Source organism: Hyposmocoma kahamanoa, unplaced genomic scaffold (genome assembly GCF_003589595.1).
Source record: "Hyposmocoma kahamanoa isolate Upper Pololo Valley unplaced genomic scaffold, ASM358959v1 66, whole genome shotgun sequence".
Taxonomy (NCBI): domain Eukaryota; kingdom Metazoa; phylum Arthropoda; class Insecta; order Lepidoptera; family Cosmopterigidae; genus Hyposmocoma; species Hyposmocoma kahamanoa.
Window position 1 is genome coordinate 9,549,572 of NW_020653854.1, and position 22,107 is coordinate 9,571,678.

Below are 22,107 nucleotides of genomic sequence, written 5' to 3' on the forward strand. Positions count from 1 at the left end.
CAAAAGTGATAATAGTTTAATAATTAACCACAACAGCCAAATACAGTAACAGATAAATAGTAACATAATTCCTTCTAACACTGTTTAAAATATTTCTCTCGTGCAAAAGTTAGGTTTCCATTGTTGTTTTATTATGTTTATCCAATTATCTTTGTACTGGAAAACCTTTAGAACTTGATCGTTGTTTCGTCCGTCAAAGAAGAGACTTTGAAGAGTTTTATTAAGAATCCCTAAAGGTCCATTCTCGATCCCTAGGCTTAGTAAAAATAAAGGCAAAAGCTTTTTGTAGTATAAATTGGCACCTTTATTATTATTGAATTAACATTACAAAACGGAGATGAACGCGATGAAACAATTGAATAGTTATTTGCACAGCTATCTATCTTAAATATTTAGTGGAAACGCCGAAATATAGGTTTGCAAATACCTATTGAATTGTTTCACGTCTTTATGCCCATTTTTGTAATGTTAGTTTAACCAGATTATAATAAGACAAGTTAACTCCATACAGTCGTAGCAGCGCGGGTTGTATGTGTGCAGGCCAGCCGCGTGTATGAACGCACACATACGCACAATCTCGCGATGCACTCGCGTCGCATAGCGCGGGTTGTCGCACGCGCTATTAATTATACAATTGAATCGTTTCTGTCAGCGTTTAAAAATGTCGTCAAATAGTAAAAGGGTTTACTGTTGTGTTTATGATTATCTAAATAAGATGATTCAGAATTGTTCAACATTTAGGTTTATGGTACAATGCCACGGCAAAATTTGAATCTTTTTGAAATTTACTCTTAATTAACTAGGTTTTACAAAATATACAAGATAGCTCTTGTAATGTATGACAAAGTGACACCCTTTTTCCAGAAAACTTGACGTTAGATTTATGAATTGTGTACTTATACTACTCACCCATAAAAATTTTCATTTCATTACGCAGTCCGTCGATTTCAGTGCCAATAATTTTGTCTCCTACTCCACATTCGCCTCGGCTATCGACAAAGGAAGCAGCGGGATACCAGCCTTGCTCTGTGAGACAACTTATGATGCCCGCCCATTGGCGATTGCTTACCATATTCGGCTGTAAGGGAATAAAAATTTACTCTTGTTAGAAATCTGGATTATCCTTTGTGAAGTTGACGTAACTGTTTATTAAATTAATTCTTATAATAAAATCAGATTTAGGAAATGAAACTATTTTTCCGGATTTAAATCGCGTATATTTGTTTTTTCAAACAAACTAACGTTTGGGCCTTTTACAAGTCCCATGGTCACGGTTGACTGAGGTGATACAGTCATCAACGAATTACGTCTAATAATAATGTAAATCACCCTATTTTTTCGCTATAGTTACAAAAGTTATTAATTAAATGCTTTATTTTTAATTTTACAAAGAAACATTCCAATTTACACTGCATTATGTTTTACAAATTATTTTATTTCAACAGTATGACTTGTTATTAAGTTAAATTTATTATTAATTAATAAAGGAAATTAGAATAAATTAAAACATATTAATTAGTACTGCAGTACTAAAAAAAACCGACCTCAAAAGTTCATAGAATTGCATCTATTTGTCAAGTTTTATTGAAATCGGTTACCGGAAAGTGCGCAAAACTGGAGTCACCCCCTAGTTCACCATTATACGGGACTTTGCACAGGCCATAATAAAAATCGGTGCTCACTACTTAAAGTAGGTATATCGAAAGAAAAACGCCTTCAATTGGAGCATAGCAAAATCAACCATTAAAATAATTGCTCCTTATAAAATGTAGGCGCTAATTATAAAAATAAGCATTCATGCGTGAACAGCCACTCTTGGGGGTGGAATATTTTCTTCAAAATCAAATGGGACCACTACTGAGGTACTCTACTCCCAACAAAAAAAGAAACGTCAAAATCGGTTCACAATTATCGCGTAACATACAAACAAAAAACACACATTTGAATTGAGAACCTGCTCATTTTTTTAAGTTTGTTAAAAATACCCTTTACGAGTTCTAGCACCTTGAAACTTACAGCGCAAACATTCTCCGACATGTTCTGACGGCTACTGACGAAGCATCGGGAGTGACGGTAGCAGTTCTCGTTTGTTTCTTCCAAGAACAAGCCTACTGTATTGTTTTTTTCATCTTGACCTAATGCTACGCACATTGAAGGCTTTTCATTATGCGCTGCACTGCAAATGAAGCAAAATTAATATTCAAATGAACGAAAACATGGGTTTAAACAAACAATGATTGAATATTTGTAATCGCCTATATTTATTTTTTTATCTAAATAATCGTTTTGCACAATATAATAATGTACAAATGGCGGACTTAATGCCATAAGGCATTCTCTATCACTCAACCATTGGGCCTAACAGAAAAAAAAACAAAAGGTTGGTTCTACACTTAAAACAGAAAAAATTATATCATAAGCCTAAATTTTATGGTTAATATTTACAGTATAAAATAAACATAGTACAGCATAAATAATATACTTATATAATAAATAAATATAACAAAATACATACATATAACAAATATACCCAATATATATAATATATAGTAAACATAATATTAATTCATAATATATAAGTACCCACAGCAACATTATGCAGAGTCTTGATCTAGAAGATTATCAAAGAGACATTTGCGCAACATGCGCGTGAAAGATAACTTAGTCTGAGCTTGTCTTATATTTAGCGGGAGCGCGTTCCAAAGACGGATGGCATGAAGGGCAAAAGAATTAGATACAAAATCAGTACGGTGAGAAAGAATAGAGAGCTTGAAGCTACGGCAAGATCGAATTTCGCAACCCGGCAGAGGGGTTTCAAATTGAAATGAGCATCTAGGTAATCAGGTGCAGCCGGATCGAACTAAGTGGAGAAAAGGGTGGTTAAAATTCTTAGTTTTACCAAACTTTCGGGCTTTACTGGTACAACATTCACGGCACGGTTAAAATATACGCTATTTAGACACAAAAATGAGGCCCTCTGCTCTCATTCTCACAATTACTGTCAAATAAGTAATACTCGATGAAATTGAAAAACGCATGACGCGAATGAAGCTTCATATTTGACATTGTGTTTTAATTTGGTCGAGTATTACTTATTTGACAGTAATTTTTTCAGACAGTAGTCAGACGGAGAACGAGAATACCTCTATTTTTAACAGACTTTAAAAAAGGAGGAGGTTCTCAATTCGACCGTATGTTTTTTTCATGTGTATGTTACGTGAAAACTTCGGTATTTATGAACCGATTTCCATGATTCTTTTTTTGTTGGAAAGAGGGTACCTCCATAGTGGTCCCATTTAATTTTGAAAAAAATTATTCACCCCTAAGGGTGACTGTTCACGCATGAAGGTTCATTTTTATAAATAGCGCCTAAATTTCATTATAAGGAGCAATTATTTTAATGGTGTTTTTCTCTCTCAATATACTTTGAGTAGTGAGAACCGATTTTCATTATCTCCTGTATCAAATCCCGTATAGTGGCAAACTAGGAGATGAATCTGGGTTTGCGCAATTTTCGGTAACCTATTTCAATAAAACTTGGCAAATAGATGTAATTCCACGTGCTTTTGAAGTCGGTGTTTTTAGTACTCTGTACTGAGATTATATTTTGTCTCCTTCTTTCCAACAAAAAAAGATTCATCAAAATCGGTTTACAAATACCGGAGTTATCGCGTAATATACACGTAAAAAAAAATATAGAAATATACAGTCGAATTGAGAAACTCCTCCTTTTTTTAAAGTTGGTTAAAAAGAACCAAAATGTAGGTAAATACTTACGATGATGAAACAACCATAGGTTTGACGAAATTAGAATAAAATGCTGGGTTCTTCAAATGCAAAAGTGCTGCTCGTTTATGATACATATCTTTAAAATAATCAACTTCATACGTCTGTTCATACATTCCCTTTGTACCACTTAAGGTCCGGTGAGATCCAAGGACAGTGGTTACCATTTGGTGGGTTATCCTAAAACAACATTCGCATTTACATATAAGATGATGCGTAAAAGTGACCTTCAAAATTTAAATACAGCCACGTCGTTATTACCACTTGTTTTAGAACTGACAAAATACACTTCGATACTATAAACGAAGTTTATTATAGCGCGATCATATTAATACATAATTAAAAGCTTAAATAATAAATTGTTTAGATTAAAATATACCTCCAACTTACATTGTGTCCCAAAAACATAAATCACTGACCAATACCCATGACAAATCAACCAAAATGCCCGTACATTTATATTCTCCATCAGCAAATATTTTAGCAACCCAAGGCCACATGTGTGTCGTGTCATCGGCTGATCGATATATAACTTCATTAGAAACTTCGAAGCTGTTATAAAGAGAATGCTCGCAAAATACGTAAAGAGATTGACAAGTCTTAGTAACGTTCGGCACACAGTGCTCTTTCAGAACTGTAGGCTCCTTGATTACAATGTGCCTTGCTGCGTTTTCTTCAACTGTTCTATAGGCAAAATGAATTGGCATTTTATTGGCGTGTCTTCTGTTTCTCTTGTCCATTGAAGATCTCGTTTGTAAAATATCGTCTTCGTTTATGTTGATATGCTTTACATGGTAACGGTTAACGGAACTGAAAAAAAAATAACAAGCGAATATTTTTACGTGGTAAGATCTAGTCGTACCTATACGTTAAATTTTTCACAAGTTACCTGAATCCTAGGTAACGGCAAATATGTAGAGCAGCTTGTTCCTGTTGTTTGATGGATAAGTTGTCGTCACAAACGACATGCCAGTCGTTTAAATGTTTTTTTGTAAGAAAACCTTCCAAGTTTACTACTGGTCGGGCATCGAAATCATATGCTATAGTTTGGCCATTCGTTAAAGCAACTGCAACCAATCACACAAAAATTAAGTTGATTAATATAACATAATTAAATATAGGTATTTGAAAAATACATATATAAAAATAAAATATTAATACTTACAGCAGTCTAACTCATCTTCACCCTGAGGACATTGTGGTTTGCCATCACAAACATATTTATTTGGTAAACAAAGTTGGCTTCTCTTGCATAAAAATTGGTCTTCAGCACAGGTATCTGTAATTAAATCATCAGGTAAAAAAATGGATTTTCTTAAAATTATAAGTGTGTTCTTAATGTAAAATAGTACTTACAGCAATCTACTTCATCTTGTCCATCAGCACAGTCTAAAATGCCGTCACAAATAAGTTTATTTTCAAATCTTGAGAGGTAATCAAGACATGTGCAGCTAAGTTCGTCAGTGCCATCTTCACAGTCAGCTTTGCGATCGCATCGCTCAGAATATGGTACTGTTTGGAAAATACTGAAACGTGAAAATTAAGCTTTAATTAAATAACTTTCTGGTAAAGACACAGTCAATAATAATATAAAGATGGTAAGTCAAAACCTTGCTTACCGTTGACATTCAAATGTATTAGGAATAAGATGTTTAATTTTCTGTTTTGCTGGTTGGAGCTGAGATGCTATAATATCCTTTATTTTATCAAGAATACCGTTTTTGTCAGGAGAAAATAAATGTTTAGCTTCAGATTCTGTAGAATTATCTTCATTATTTGTAACTGACTGATCTGGTAGATCTATTAATATATCTTTTGATTCCAATTCGATATTTTCATTTTCGAGAAGATTAGACAAATGAGTACTGGAGTTTGTTTCTGCAGTTTGATTTGGTTTACGAACTGAAACATTAAACTCGTGGTTACTGTCACTTGTGTTTTGAATGCTTGCATTATGAACTAAAGCCTCTCCATGTTGTGGTGTCGGAGATTCTATAGTTGTAGTACTAAATGATGTTGGTGAGCTCATATTTAGTGTATCGCTAAGATCTTCATGAATGTCAGCTTCTTTGTTTCCTAAAATTGAAGATCTTGACTCTAGTGATTCTTTTGAAACGGACGCAATAAACGATTGTATATCTCCTCGATTATTGTTTTCTTCGTCATTTGTAGCTGATCTATTAGGATCTACAGTTATGTCTTCTATGTTTTCAGAACTAGTTAAATTAAATTCAAATGAATTTCTCTTTGAATTTTCCATATTTGACACTTTTATAAAATCAGTATTTGTAGAAGTTGTTGACATATCAATTTCGATTGTTTGTTGTGTAGGTAACGTGTCGGTAGTATTGGTTTGTGATACAGTAGCAACCATAGATTCTATTTTATGATTATTTTTTAAATCACTACTCTGTGCGTCATGAATTGTCTCAACTTGGTCTTTATGCGATTCTTCATTTGATGATGATTCTTCTGATGAGCTATTTTCAGCTTTGTTTGTATCTAAGTTTCCCTTTCTTTCAAAGATGCTATCTTTTGATGTAGATACAAACGAGTCTGTTAAAGACGAAGTACTTCTCATAGAACTACAATTAATTTCGTCTTCTCCGTCAAGACAATCAACTATTTTGTCGCACATTCTTTTCATTGGAAGACATTTTGAAATTCCCGATATACATTTGAAACCAGGACACTCTTGTTTAGGTTGTATTGTGGGCAAAGATTTTGAAACTGAAATAAAGAACTAAATTTAGTAAATCAAACAGTAATGTTCCCTTAATCTGCTACTGATTATACTTCAAGATAATAATTTATGATTTGTAAAAAGCACTAAAATACTCACATATATGAAATCTGATCCATTTTACAAAGAGACTGACTCGCGTATAAACACCCGGCTCGTCTTTGCGACCACATCCGTCACCGTGACTTACGATCCCTGCCATGTACCATTGTTGGGAGTTCAATGGGTTCTTGCACAGAAGTGGCCCCCCGCTATCGCCCTGAAAGAGATAATGGAAATCATTAATAAGTACTAGAATGTTGCGTGAAAATTATTAGGACAAAACCGTACATTTGGGCACAAAAGGTTCAATGTTATTTATGTACGAATACTTTTGAAAATATTGTATTGTAATTTTTCGTTTTGATAAACCAGAAAATGAAGTAAACTCACCTTGATCGCTCGATTTATTACGAATTAATTATAACATTTTGATTAAAATTCTAATTTTGCTTATCTATAACTACAATCATACTAACTAGCTAGACTTGGTGGTAACTTTTGTAATTAGTACAAAATTGGGTTTATTTTTTTATTGTTTTACGATACGATTACGATACGATTTTATCTATACCTGACAAGCATCTTTTCCTCCTTCGATAAGACCTGCGCAAATTTCTTTGCCTTCTTGATCTTCCCGGTGTTTGCATTTTGTCCATATTGGTATTTCTACCTCTCTCATGTGGTCGGCTAAAACAATGAATTCGTATATAAACCATCAATAACTTGTTACTGGGACCAAATGTTCGACGAATAACATCGTGCCCTAACGTCATCAAAATATCAAAACATCAAACTTTCAGGCTATTTTCTAAGTAAAACAAATTACTTTAACAACGGGAACTCTAAAGTAACAGTAAAGTGCCCAGAAAGCGGCAAATTGAAGAACAACAAAATTGATTGTCAGGTTCATTACGCTGCAAACGATTGTATAAGCTAAAAATAGAGTTCTATGAGTATTAAAATAGTATTTTTAATAATGCTTTTTTTTGTTGGGTTTTGAGAAGTTTGATAAATATCAAAAATAAAAATAAATACTTTATAAAAGTGAATATTAAATAAAACAAATAAATAAAATAAAATAAAATGTATTTATTTCAGACAACAATAGTATTACAAAATAATAAAATATTTAATAACTATCTGAATACGCAAACTTAAATGAAAAGAGGACCAAATGCCTTAGTAGGCCACACTCCCATGTATTTGCAAGAACTGACAGAAATCTGTAGCTGCTGGTGCGCACTCTACTCGAAACCATCCGCAAACATTCCGGATGCACTCCAGTATCACGGCATTAACACCATCTTGCCTTGTCGTGGCGGGGGTCTCTAGTAGACTTGGTCGATTTCATCCCACGGTGAAGCTAAGAGGAAGGGGGACCGCGCGGGCTCGTCTTGATCTAAGCCGAGCGGGTTCGCATGGACGCATGCGGGAAGGAGGGTCGCGGGGGAAGACACGTGTCGGTGTGTCGCTCGTCCTATCCTCCGCGACCCTGCCGGGGATGCACCGCTAAGGGTGCAGGTGCAGTGGCAGTGGGGCCGCGGGGAAAGAGACGTGTCGGTGTGTCGTTGTCGCTCGTCCTGTCCTCCGCGGCTGAATTTGGCCGATTGGCCCGTGCGGTGGGCGCTCCAAAGGACTCTCTACGGAGAGTCTACGTGGATGCGCGAAGGGTGTTGCGGCGGAGCATACCAATAGATATATATAATGTTATATATATAAATTTGCCTACAGATTTGTTAGATTTTTTGACAATCGATATTTGTGATCAAACAATCTCAGTACAGAGTAGGTACTAAAAAAACCGACCTCAAAAGTTTGTGGACTTACATTTATTTGCAAAGTTTTATTGAAATCGGTTTCCGGAAAGTGCGCGAAACCGCCGGTTTCATCCCCTAGCTTACCACTCTCTCACACTCTTTCTAGCAAAAAAGAATCATCAAAAACCGGTTCACAAATTATCGCGTAACATAAGAAAATACGGTCGAATTGAGAATCTCCTACTTTTTTTGAAGTCGATTAACAAAACGAGTGAATGTGTAAGCAACAGAGGATCAATAACATATTTTTTTGATAATCGACACTGTAAAATTTAAATTAGGCGTAGGTACCTACAAATTTGTTCGTTTTTAACAGAATTTCATCAAAAATCGAGGAAATCTGTAGGTACCTTAACAGAGTGTGAACAGCAGTAACAGCATCATGAAGATGATTTCTAAGAAATTCGATTTTCCTTTGATGTGAAAACTCACTCAAAGGACAAAATCATTGTTAAATATTAAGTACCGCTGTAGGCTAACAGATACTAACACAATTATGGACCTGATATGTTGTGTAAAATATAAATAAACAAATATAGGTACTTACGATCAGGTCCATGTTCAACTGTAGCTCCCCAACCAACAGCTGTACATATTGTACCAGGTGCAGGACCCCACAACCAATGAGGTCCAGCCGTCTCTGGCCCAGGAAGACAAATAGGCCGGACCCATCGACCAAATTGAATACTCGGCTTCACTTTCAAGAGTGACACGTCATTTTTCATATCTACTTTGCTGTATTTGTGATTAACGATCACATGTGTAACAAGGCGATTTTGTTCTTGTGGCGAAAAGGAAAACCGTCGTAACATGCCAACTTGTATCTCATAGTAATGCTCCCAGAATCTGCAAAGTATTGAAGTACATACATAAGACACATACATACTTTGACTTATACACTTTGACACATACATAATTTGACTACCTCCGTGGCCGAACGCTTACCATGCCAGACTGCCACGCACAGGTCCCAGGTTCGATTCCCGAGCCGTGAGAAATATTTGTATGGCCTACATTTATTTCTCTCGTGAGTTAGGGTGTAATTTGTGGTTGTCTATGTGTATGTCATGGCACCCGCGACACAGGGTATCCCTAAGCTATGGTGAGTGTGTGTTGTTATTATTGTTGTTGTTGTTATACTACATACACGTACATACTTAAGAGCGTAGGACGTTGGCAGTGGGGGCAACATGTTAGCCCGTAGGTTTGCAAGGTGTACCGTCGTAAAATTATCGCTATTTAAAGCTTGCTGCCAGACCTTTTACACCTGCAGCTTTTGGGTTAACTACACAAGGAAAGCTCTCAGCTGTTTAAGGGTCGTACTCCAGGTAGACTCAATGAGACTCAATGCTCAAGTCAGGACTTGAGTATGATTTCTAGTGCTTTAAATCATACTCAAATCCTGACCTGAGCATTGAGTAGAGTCCTGGAATACGACCCTTAGGGTCGTATTCTAGAACTCTACTCAGTGCTCAAGTCAGGATTGCACTGGAAACACAAGCACTGGAAATACGACCCTAATGGCAGGGACTTGAGTATGATTTCGAGTGCTTTAAATCATACTCAAATCCTGACTTGAGCATTGAGTAGAGTTCTAGAATACGACCCTAAGAGTCGTGCATATTTATAAGTTGTAATTACTAACATTGGTGTATAAGTTTTTTTTTGTTGTAGTAACCAATATGAATGAATAATCCGAAATAAAGTATTTGAATTTTAATAAGACAGAGCTATTATTAAAAACTGATAAGAAAATAGTGTTATCAGTTAAGTCCCACTACGCTACTTTCAAAGCTAAATACATTATCGGAAAGAAGAGGTAACAATTATTTCTGGTAATTGTTACAAAATCTTTTTAAAAGATCTCTTCTATACGATAACTAAATTTATCCTTTCAAGCGGCCGATAATATTTCGTTCTAATATTAGCGTATAATGAACGCCCTAAAGGCTGATAGTTCTAATTAAATATCTAGCAAAGCTGACTTGTGACTCTGACGGCTAATTAATAGTCAGGATTTGGATTAAACAGTCCATTGAAGCGTTATAAGATTAGATACTCACTTATGAACACAATGAGCAGCAGACATAACCCAGGATTGTGTAAGAATAACCCCACCACAATGGAAGGTACCATCTCTATACATGGCTACCATCCAAGGCCACGCTGCAGGTTTGCTGGTTTTACCACCAACTACTCTACTTTCCGACCTCTTATTCCTCTCTTTGTAATTATTAGAGTTCGACACGGTAGATAATGGTTCAGATGTGTCTCGTTTTACAAGACTGTGAAGCATGGAAAAGGGGAATGATCGATCTTGTCTCTTATTTCGGCCGTAAAGTTGGTTTTCTGCTGCAGCGTCCTAAAATTTAATTTCTGTTCTAAATATTTACAATTATTAACCGCGCTTTCATACACGTTAGGAGTGTTAATGTGTTTACTTTTATTTAAAATCCTGCACAGTGAGATTTCCACTTATTTTAATAACATTATAATTAAAGAAATGCAAAATACCTCTCTTAGTAGCTGTGACGTGGTCATCACTCTTGTTCCACAGAGTAAATCGGGACATGTCACGTAAATTGCTGATGAGTTCAAACACGTATTACTCGTTTCTATCACTCCCCCAGGTTCTGTGCTCAAATAATCAACTTTGAGAAAAGGATCGATCGGTAACACTTCTATGATTGGTGGCCTAAAAATAAAAAATAAAAAATAGATTTGTTTAAAGCAGAGGTTCCCAAATTTTTTTGTCTCGTTTTGCGTAGACCCCTTGCGATAAAAAAAATCACATTCTAAAGAAAGAATGTGATTTTTTTTACAAATTCTTCAACTTCAAATATGTTACTGACGCTGGCACAGTGCTTTCATTTTGAAAGTTACTGTGAAAGTTTATAAAAAAAACACATTTTAAGTTTTAACAAACGTCAATTGTACTGAAGTATATTTTTTTAATTAGACACCGTGAAAACAGAAATAGGAATCACAGCCGCTGAGAGCGCGTATACACTCGCTTATTTAGCAGCAGTAGAGATCCTTGGGAAAGAGTTCGTCCAGGGAAGCACTGCCACTTACCTATTACTACCACCAAGCAGTAATGTTAGCATTACTGTATTCCGGTTTAGAAGGGTAAGGGTGCTGGTGAAATTACAGGCACATGGGACTTGTCACCTTTATGTCTCAAGGTGACGGGTGCAGTGGCAGTGATCCTTGCGAATTAAAGCTCTGAGTGGCACTGCAACTGTTATGGACAGGCGTGTAGCTTACCATCAGGCGCATGACTTGTTTGTCCCGTCATTTGATATTATAAAAAAACTTTTATGGGCCACGGGACGTCGTACAAAGTTCAAGCAAACCGTTTCAAACCATGTATTCAAACCACTTAGTCATAAGTTCCAAAAATTTTTAATTTTTTTCAAATTATCTTAGAGAATGACGTATTCTACTATGAAATTATATAATACAATAATTCGTCGAAAAAAATACCAAACTTGCATTGAAGCATAGTTTAGGATCCTTTATCGCTGAGAAAGAAATCACGTTCACGATTTAATAATGGAGTTTCTGTGATTTTATATATATAAAAAATTGTCATTATTATTGAATACTTCGTTAATTGTAATGAAAATAGTAATTAATTTAATTTCGCACCTTATTATGAGTCCAGTCTCTCGGAGGCAAGCGTCATGGGCCCACATGTAGGGGTATTTGCATACTGCATACCACTCACCTTTGAAGTTTTTATGCAAAAATCCTTCTGTATTTGATATAGCAAACATCTGAAAATGGTTAATCAAAAAGAAGTAATTATTAATTAATGTAACATAATTTATTTCGTTATAAACATGTTTATAGTAATAAGTAAAACGGAATAGTACATTAAACACGCTTAATACTGAAGAAAGAATGTAGATAATAATCTACTTTTTTATTTTTCCAACTACTCGAGAGATTGCCTGGGCATTTCCCGTTTGGATGGCTAAGCTTTAGTATTGCCCAAATGCAAGCCCAGTTCAAGATCTCACGTCAGCACACTCGGTCTTGGTCTAGTGTTGCACTTTAGTTTGCGCAAAACAAAAGTTGCGTCTTGCGATAACCATTTCAAACTGTTAAGTTGTTACGAAAGGTGGCAATGTGGGTTGGTTCAGATTTTAGAATAGGCAACAAAGTGGATACACTTTGAGTACATGATGACATAGGTATAGCAACAATTGAGAAATAGCTATAGAAAAATTCATGTTACAATATTTACATAATACGCTTGTTTTGAAATTTGTGAAAATTTTCGAAATAGAACTTTCTATGTGTTTGGATTAGTAGTTTTAGGACAATATTGGTTGTCTATAATTTTAGGCACATACGCTACAAGCACTCTCGGGAGCAACATCGGCTCGTTGGTTAGTTTTTCGGGTCAGAGAGTTGTTGATAATTCAGTAACTAAGCTATTAGTGTTTATTGTTTTGCGTTGCACTTTTATTAGGTACACATTCTTTTTAAATGAGTTAACATTATTTACTTCAATATATACTTAATAATGGACACAACAGATTTTATTTTAGGATTTCGTGTGTGATATTGATTCCAGAGAACGTCTATCAATTATATATTAATATAGGTACCAAATACCAATTAGGTAACCGTTTTTTTGACGTTACTGCAACACTCAAAGGTTCCGTAGACTCAGTCTTGTTCTTGCTCAAAACTTTCATGGTCTGTCTTGCTACAATTATGTGGTCTCAGTCTTGGTATTACGAAAATGCAAAAACAACACTAAGACTGCAAGATCAAGACTGCTTTTGAAGAACACTTGTATTTGTTTTTTAAATTTATTCTAATTATCATAATTAAGTTGTATTGAATATTAGGATGTTTTACCACCATGACATTCAATTATTTTTTGTGAATTTACTCCACTAGTTTGTTATAATTTATTATTAAACAAATATCAAACACTTAAAAAAAATTCATTCCGATCCGACTGGATTCGAACCAACGTCTCCTAGCAAACCATGCCAGACACAATGGCCACTAAGCCACGGAACAAACCAACGGACCTCACAAATTTTTCCATGTGCTTGTTGCAGATCTTAGCTTAAGTTTTTCACGACTTTTATGCCGTAACGCCATCTGTGAGAAATCTATGAAAGTTTTTCTTTATTCATTATACTATAACAATAATGTATGTACTGGGTAAGTGCACTCAGTTTCGGAAATGAAACTATTTTTTTTTGTAACTATATCTCATATATTGCACTGTTAATACAATGGTGTATTAACTCAAAAAGGGTATATTTTCAGAATCGACGAAAAACTAATTACTCACTTCCCGTGAAAGATTATTAAAATTAATGTATCGTCAAAGTTTATTACAGACATCTGACCAATTCCGTACCTCCCAAATATATTGAAAAATAAAAGGGAAAAAATAATTTCATATTTTTGAGCAAGATCTGTTTTGTCCAGAACTAGCTCACGAAAAGTTTATCTCATTTTAAGTTGATTAAGTAGATATTTTTTGATTGTGTATTACAATGTACCAACGACGGTTTCGTTGACGTATAAAGAATCAAATCATACGTTTCGTATAGAATTTCACATATTTTGAGTTACAACACTATTGTAATAGCAGTGCGATATATATATTTGTTGAGCCAAAAAGTATAAACTGGGACTTTGGTTTGTTTGAAAAAATAAATACGCGATTCGAAAAATTAAATTTCGTTTCCTAATGTGTATTAATCGCGAAAACGGAGAACTGTCAATGTACAGTCACATCTTTTGTTTTAAAATTTATTTTTAATTTCGTTGAAAAAGTGAGAAAATAGAAATGAAATAAAATTAAATGTTACGAAAATGGTGTATTATTATGCCTTCATCTCAACGCTAATAATTTCAAAATAATGAGCGGTGGGAGTTTTAATTATAAATGATGAGGTTTGGTTTCAATGTCACAGGTATACCGCAGTATAACCAATGTTTTTGAGTACCTAATGTAATTTACGCTAGTTAAAACAGGTTAAAACCAACGATAACAATGTATAGAGTTTTTCAACAAAAACTTTGTTTTGTAAATCAAAATAAAACAATAAATTTAGATGACAATCATTCAGATTTGTATTGTATTAAAAAAAAAGGAAGATTTGGCAATTATGAATGAAAAATGATCACACGATCACAGTTACAGATGTCGATTCCTTCATCAAAGTTTTTAATCACTTTTTGACAAAATGTTGGGTCTATTTCGTTAATCACTTCACGAATTTTGAGTTTTAAGGCTGTAATCGATTCGATTGGCTCCGTATAGACTGACTTTAACATAACATCATAAAAACGACTGAGTGAAGTTGGAAGAAAATACACGCAATGCAGACCCTATCATCAGATGGGAATAGTAATGACGAGGAGAAAGAGAGAGAGAAAAAATATATGTATGTAATGCCGGACATTTACGAATTTCATTCAATGTTAAGTTAAACGCGCGCCAGCATGTGAAAGCGATACTTATAATTAAAAGAATTTAGTCGTAAGCGGTATTATTATTACGCACGCTTACCGGCTCTTATACCGCTCCCTTGTCATCTGAACCGGACCTTATTTAATACTAATTTATTGTGTCTATGTATACGTAGATATATAGAGTTCTTCTTTTATTTAATTTTGCAAAAAAGCAAATAATACTTTGGTATGTTTAATCTTGTTCAATGTCATGAACATTCACGTATCCCAAAATATTGTTGAACACTTTTGTAATATTTATTTTATTTATTTATTTATTTATTAAGGTTCATCAACAATTGTTACAACAATTACATTATGAGAGGTTTCTATTCTAGGGTTTATACTAATTGCACAATTTTTAACAGATGAACACCACGTGCAAGTAAATTAGTGAATTCAAAAAAGTAGTCCGCGAAGGGCTAGACTCGTATCTATGTATTTACTTAAATAGTAAACAATTTTATTCAAATAAAAAAAATAAAAAATAAGTATTGAAAGTTTAAAGAAAATTAGGTCACGATGATGCAATCCATCGACGGAATTTAACCAAAGAGTCGTGAAATATATCTAAATTATTGATATTAACGATAAAATGGTTATACAAGCTGCATAGACGAGGAACTGGCGAGTTGCGACCCGCTACTGTCCTGCGAATTGGCGTCGAAAAGAGAGCTTTAATTCTATGACGGGGATATCTATGCGGCACTTTAAGTTTGAATTGGCTAAGGAGTGAAGAACAGTTTATTTCGTAACGGATAATTTTGTATAGAAAAATCATATCTAATGTGTCTCTACGTTTGTTAAGGTTAACCATTTTAAACATTTTTAACCTGCTATCGTACGAACGTATTCTTTGCGCTACACCTGATGAAAACGACAAATGTCACATAAACCTTTTCTGGAGCCTTTCGATTCTCAACATGTGGTTCGCGTAGTGAGGACGCCAAATCACTGACCCATATTCGAGAACGCTTCGCATTAAGCAGTTGTACATTATTATTTTTGTAGCGGGTTTACGGAATTCCTTGACGTTACGTAGAACGAAACCGAGTGCTTTCGAGGCTTTCTTTACGATGTGATCAATATGTGGTACAAACGTTAATTTTTTGTCTAGCAGCACTCCCAAGTCTCTAATCGTGTCAGCTTCATTTTGTATGGAGTCGTTGATTTTGTAGGAGTATTTGAGAAAACCTTTAATTCGACGGGTGAATGTTATGTTTACACATTTAGTTGCATTCAGTGTCATTCCGTTTTTTTGACACCACAACCCAAGACTGTCTAGGTCTTTCTGCAAAGCTTTAGAATCCTCCACAGAGCGTACACTTTGAGAAGTTTTAAGTCGTCGGCATAAAGAAAGGGAATAGAATATTTGATAGACTTTGGGATGTCATTAATGAAAATGTTGAATAAAACAGGGCCCAAGAGCAAGCCCTGTGGTACACCTGATGTTATCGAAACCTGGATGACTGATAGCCGTTAACAACCATATAATAAAATATAATCATATCCTGTATATAAGCTCGTCTTGAACAAATATACCGGATATCAGGAAGTTCTCTGCAAACCTTGCTTGCTATTGTAAACAGGACAATATTTTGTAGGACAACTTCTTACACCTTCCATTATAAATAAATCAAACCTAATGAAATTATCATGATATTTTTACTATTAAGAAATTCATTTTTTTTTGTTCTACTCCAGTTTATTATTACTATTATTATTGAAACTAAGATGGTACAATACAAAAAAATCCTCCCACACAATAAAAAATAGTCAAACAAAAAATCCTTCGGTCTATCTGGTCTCGAAACAGCGTCTGTTGCCACACCAAGGCTTTTACCAACTGCTCTACAGACCGAGCCGCAGAAACTGCTCGCTTTAAGCAGATATGGATTTCTTTATGCGCTTATTGCAGATCTTTATATGAGTTTAAACATGCTGGCCTGTCACGCAAAGGTCCCGGGGTTCGATTCCTTGGCGAGGAGAAATATTTGTCTGGTCTACATATTTATTTCTCTCGTGAGTTTGAGTGTAATTTGTGGTTGTCTATGTGCGTGTCCATGGCACCTGCGACACAGGGTTTTCTAGGTGCGGGGCTGTGAGTGTGTGTGTTATTTATTTATTTATTTACTCGCATATAAATAATATAATTTAGAATATAAATTATGTTTGCTTATTTAAATAAGAGTATGTTTAGACATGTGATTTATAAAAGGATTTTTTTAATCGGTTCATAAAACTGGATACAATTAAGATATTATAAACTAAAAGTATTTCATTAACACACTGACACCATAAGAATTTACCCTAATTGATGTGAATAAAACTTACTAAATAAAATAAATGTAAAAAAGATTAGATGATTAAATAAGTGACAATAACTATAAATTTGAATCTAATATTTTAACAAAATTCAACAAAATGTGTCGTGTAGTTAACACGAAAGGAGTCTCCTAATTGAGTTCGTAGCTGAGACCACAGAACCAGAGAAAATGTCGAAATCGGATCTGATACCATTGTAAGAAGGGCACATGCGATACCGTGGACAGTGTTGACCTAGGTTAGTTCTACAAACAGGGAGCGAAATTGTTTTAAACGTTAAAGGATGCCTGCGGCTATAGTCCCATGAATAAGTTTGAATAAAAACATTAGATCAAGCACTTTTGACTGTTAGATGTGAGGGAGAGATTATAAAGTTTCAAAAGGCATATGGATGGCCAAAAGTCACAATTGCAAAGTCTGATATAGGTGTCCAACAGCGGAAACAGGGACATGGGTTTGCTTTTAAACTTTTCTTTGGACTTCAACGAATTAACTTTCACACTTTGTTCCAAATCCGCTAACGAGTAAAACAGTTGGTATATAACAGTAAGCTTTTTAATACTTAACTGTTATTCCCTTCGGAGTAAAAAGTTCGTTTATCAAAAAAAATTAAGAGATGTTATTCTTTATCAAAAACGCAGAAACAATAGAATTGTAATTGCAAACGACTTCGTTCATGTATATTAAAATCATTCTATTTAAGAATATTTATAACATTTATTTCGGTATTTAACAAATTGGCAATATTACTTAGTCGGGGTGCGAGACTGGTAGTATACACTAAGTTTTTATATACCTTTTAGGATAATGTAGTTCAATGTAGGAAACTTACTGGTTTCTTGTGCAAAGTTGGTGCAAGCATAGTGCAGTCCAATTCATCTCTACGATTGGGACAATCAGCAATGTTATTACATCTTTGCTCTTTATTAAAACATGTAGATTGTGAGTTTATATCCAAATCTTCACAACTGAATGTGGATTCGCTGCATCCTGAATTTAAATAAAGACATTATAATGTCATGGTAAGAAAAGGCATATAATCATTAATAGATTTAACTTTATTATTTACAAAGTCGATCTAAAATCTTTAGTTTTACATTTATGATTTATACGACCTCCGTTGTGGAGTGGCTTCCACATGGGATTTCATGGTGTCACCATGTCTGAGGTCCCGGGATCGATCCCCGGCCGGGTCAGTGTAGAAAACTAGCTTTTCTATATGGTCTCGGAGTCTGGGTGTTACCGTGTGTTACCGTCGTTGTTTCCAATTTCCATAACACAAGTACTTTAGGTACTTACTTTTGGGTCAGAGCAACCTTTGTATTGTTGCTCTGATTTCACAATATTAGCAAAAATGACAATGTATGTCATCGATACGTTAAAAAGAAGGAAATTCAAAATTAATTGGTTCATATTATTACCATTACACCCCATCTCATCTTCGCCCGAAGGACAGTCGAAATAACCATCACACAGTCTGGATTTGTCGACTCTAGATTTGCAGCTGCATCTGGATTCGTCACTTGCGTCAAAACAGTCAACATTTCCATCGCACCATTGCTTAGCCTCAATACAAGAATCCCCACTGTCACAAGACAAATTGCCTACGGGGCACTCGGCTTCGCGTGTCCTTGTCACATGTTTATCGATTCTGCAAAAAATGTAAGTAATTAATATTCTCATACATTTAAAACAAATATCTTAACTTGTTAATAAATGTCAGTAGGTGAAGATATTGACATATCTTACTTAATACTTCTGTAATTTTTAATGAAATGTTCGTCATACCAAACGTACGGTACGTTAGCCCCCCTTGATTAATATACCCGAAGCTGGTATATTTGTAGGAAGGACGTGACTGTTAGAATCCTAAGAAACCTGAACAAAGTGATACTAAGAACAATTTCTAAAATGAAATGCTTCTAAAGTGATTGTTATGCAATATGTGGAATTTAAAAAACAAAATACCGGATTAATTCAAAGTCCTTTAGTCACATTTAGAACTGCGCACATGGATTTTAGAACATTTTCAAATATAAAGACTGATTGATCTCAAATTGATAAATTATGACAAATTTCAATGCTCTTAATTATGGCTGAATAGGATTAACATGTTCATGTACAGCAACAGCGTTTACCGTAAAATTAAATATCAGAATATGATAGTACGAAATACCTCGTTTTGCTACGTGAATATCAAAAAAACCAACTACAGTCTTTACAGTGCGACTTCCTAGTTCTTTCTGTACAATTGTCAATTTCATTATTTATCAATAATGCACTGACACAATACAATGATTTACACTGCACATTTTACATTTAATGAATATAAGCACTACGGCAAGGAAAGTACTGACATTAATGTGCGGGTCCATAAATGGATTAAGTTTTACATTAGTAATATACCGACCCTATATAAAGAGAATAAATGATATTATTTATTTCATTTTCAAAATTGGTAGTGTAAACTAAATTAATTGTCGGAAATAGGAGTAAAACTTCAATCTTACTGTGGTGTTTTTCCAATTATTGTTTGTAATATTTCATAGTCCTGAGGATGGATTTTACGTTTTGATGACTCCGTGTCACGACTTTGGAAATACGAAGATGGTATAGTTGCTGGAGTAAATCTGTGAAACAAAGATGAATAAGTAACTTTTATACACTGTATAAGTTTGTGGAAGTCTGTGTTGTATTACAAAAGCTAACGTATAGTAAAGTTTAAAGGTTATATTACTACGTTCAAAGGTTATATATTATGTTGTAACATGCGCCTAACACAGACTGTAACAAGCTCATTAGCAGCTGTTTCATTTTTGGTTCACCAAAAATGTAATTTTAGGCTAACAACCTATGAACATGAATACATAATGCTGACAAACCCAAAAATGAGAACAGAACTTGTACCATTTTAACCAATATAATATTTTTTTTAATTTTTTTATTAAAATAACATACCTTAAAAGTTTGCGGAATTACATCTATTTGCCAAGTTTTATTAATAAAAATAATAATAAATTTTATTTTTCACACAGCAAACAGTTTTGTTATTAAACAATGTTGATTTTTAAAAACTACGTTAGTAGTACTAAAAGGAAATTAAATTTAAAGTCTCATTTGCCATACTTAGAAATGGAATATTTCATGAATATTTTCTTAAAATTTGACTGGGGCTCCTATTGAGGTATTCCCTATTCGACAAAAAGAGAATCATCATAAGCGGTTCACAAACGTCGAACAGAGAACCTCCTCCTTTTTTGAAGTCGGTTAAAAACTCGCTTCAAATAGACATTAAAGATCAATTAATGGTTAGGTTAGATTAAAATATGTGTCGTAAACATTGACTTACAATTATATGGACGTCGGGTCCGCGCTAAAAAGTGTCCGACCTTATAGGGTGTTAAAATCGTATACAGAGCGTCATTCACGCTTTAGTCTTCGTTTGTTCGACTGACAGCAAAGCAAGCAAAATTAGATAGTACTGCGATGACATTACAATTTAAATTCAACGTTTTAGCTTTATCATATTCCTTTAGATGTCACTACATTTAAATAGGTCGATTTGGCACATTTTTTTCGTGGTTTTTGTATTAGACCCGTCGTCCATTTATTTGTAAGTTAATGGTCGTAAATTAATCTAAGAACGAAATGGAATAAACATATGTTACCTGGAGTAAACAGGAGGGTTGTCGTAATGACTCGGCAGATATTCAGTTGGTGGTGAATCGTATATGCCTGTGAAAAAAATGAATATTAAATATAATTTATACCGATATTGCATATAATTATAAAATACAGTGTATTCTACCAATGACAGACTTGAATTTACCGCGTTAAACATCCTATGGAACGAATATTTAGTTTCTAATTCAAAAGTTTGTTTTTATGATTACGAAGCACCTTTTTGTTACGAAAATGCATTGCATATAAAATTTTCGTCATTAAGGTTTTTTTTATTTAATATTTTATTAAGATATTCATTTAGACTTTATTAAGATAATAATTAAAGATCATTGTAACATACCGTCGTATTTATTCACTAAATGAGCTGTGTAAATGTTAACATCATTGTAACGATGGGTCGGACTCATCAGTAGGGTTAGCACAACAAGCCGCGACTAGCGCGAGAGCGAATGAAAGCGTGACATCTAAGCGAGAATAGAAGTTTCTCGCGTTTTATGTCACTCTCGCGGTAGTCACGCCCAATCGTGCTAGCCCTACGGGTAGCATAAATGAAAATACTTACTATGAGAACTTGGGTAATTCTGTTTCAAAATACGGGCTAATAGACACGAATCAGCAATCGGTGAAGTATGTAAATGTTGAGGCTCCGAAGGTACTGATCCTGGTTGATAGTTTTCATACGTATAACTCTTCTTACCGTGAAAAGGCATATTTGGGACAACTCTTATCATTTCTATATTTTCCAAAGGCCGTGTTTGCCTTTTCGATTTTTCTGTAGACGACAATTCTTCTACGTCTCTATTTGCATTAATTCCCATACCTCTAGGATTCGATAAATTATCTTTATTGTCATCAAAATCTTTGTTATTGTCAACTATAGATTGTAATTTCGTAACCAAATCTTTGCATATTTCAATAGTATTCTCTTGACTGCAAGATACATTGTACTTCATTAGCATATCCCTAGCTTCGTTCATTTGTTTTCCATTTAAAATTTCCTTGTATTTTCCTTTGTCACTGTTTTCATAGAGCGTAACTAGATCTCTTTTTACTCGCTTCAGTGGAAGCGTAGTTTTGTTTTTCGATTGAACGTGGATTTCGATATTACCTTTATCGACAGTTACATTTGATATCGTTTGCGGTGCTGTGACTATGATGATCTCAGTGCGGGTATTATCTGAAATATTGAACCGGATTTTCATTATTTCATTCAAC

At 34.5% G+C, this 22,107-nt stretch overlaps 1 protein-coding gene across 1 annotated transcript in view; it reads right to left on the minus strand.

Annotated features, from left to right (window-relative positions):
* Positions 1-22,107, minus strand: part of LOC113231764 (serine protease nudel-like) — a 44,180-nt gene that overhangs the window by 17,107 nt on the left and 4,966 nt on the right. Inside the window, exons 4-22 of the mRNA XM_026466282.1 lie at positions 21,455-22,069; positions 20,877-20,943; positions 19,719-19,838; positions 18,630-18,859; positions 18,041-18,198; positions 12,040-12,167; positions 10,903-11,083; positions 10,452-10,750; positions 8,936-9,234; positions 7,143-7,258; positions 6,629-6,788; positions 5,406-6,516; positions 5,143-5,312; positions 4,952-5,065; positions 4,676-4,853; positions 4,177-4,596; positions 3,778-3,966; positions 2,017-2,176; positions 910-1,078 (exon numbers count right to left, since the gene is read on the minus strand). Coding sequence (XP_026322067.1) covers positions 910-1,078; positions 2,017-2,176; positions 3,778-3,966; positions 4,177-4,596; positions 4,676-4,853; positions 4,952-5,065; positions 5,143-5,312; positions 5,406-6,516; positions 6,629-6,788; positions 7,143-7,258; positions 8,936-9,234; positions 10,452-10,750; positions 10,903-11,083; positions 12,040-12,167; positions 18,041-18,198; positions 18,630-18,859; positions 19,719-19,838; positions 20,877-20,943; positions 21,455-22,069 — 4,884 coding nt within the window. The remainder of the gene's footprint in view (positions 1-909; positions 1,079-2,016; positions 2,177-3,777; positions 3,967-4,176; positions 4,597-4,675; positions 4,854-4,951; positions 5,066-5,142; positions 5,313-5,405; positions 6,517-6,628; positions 6,789-7,142; positions 7,259-8,935; positions 9,235-10,451; positions 10,751-10,902; positions 11,084-12,039; positions 12,168-18,040; positions 18,199-18,629; positions 18,860-19,718; positions 19,839-20,876; positions 20,944-21,454; positions 22,070-22,107) is intronic.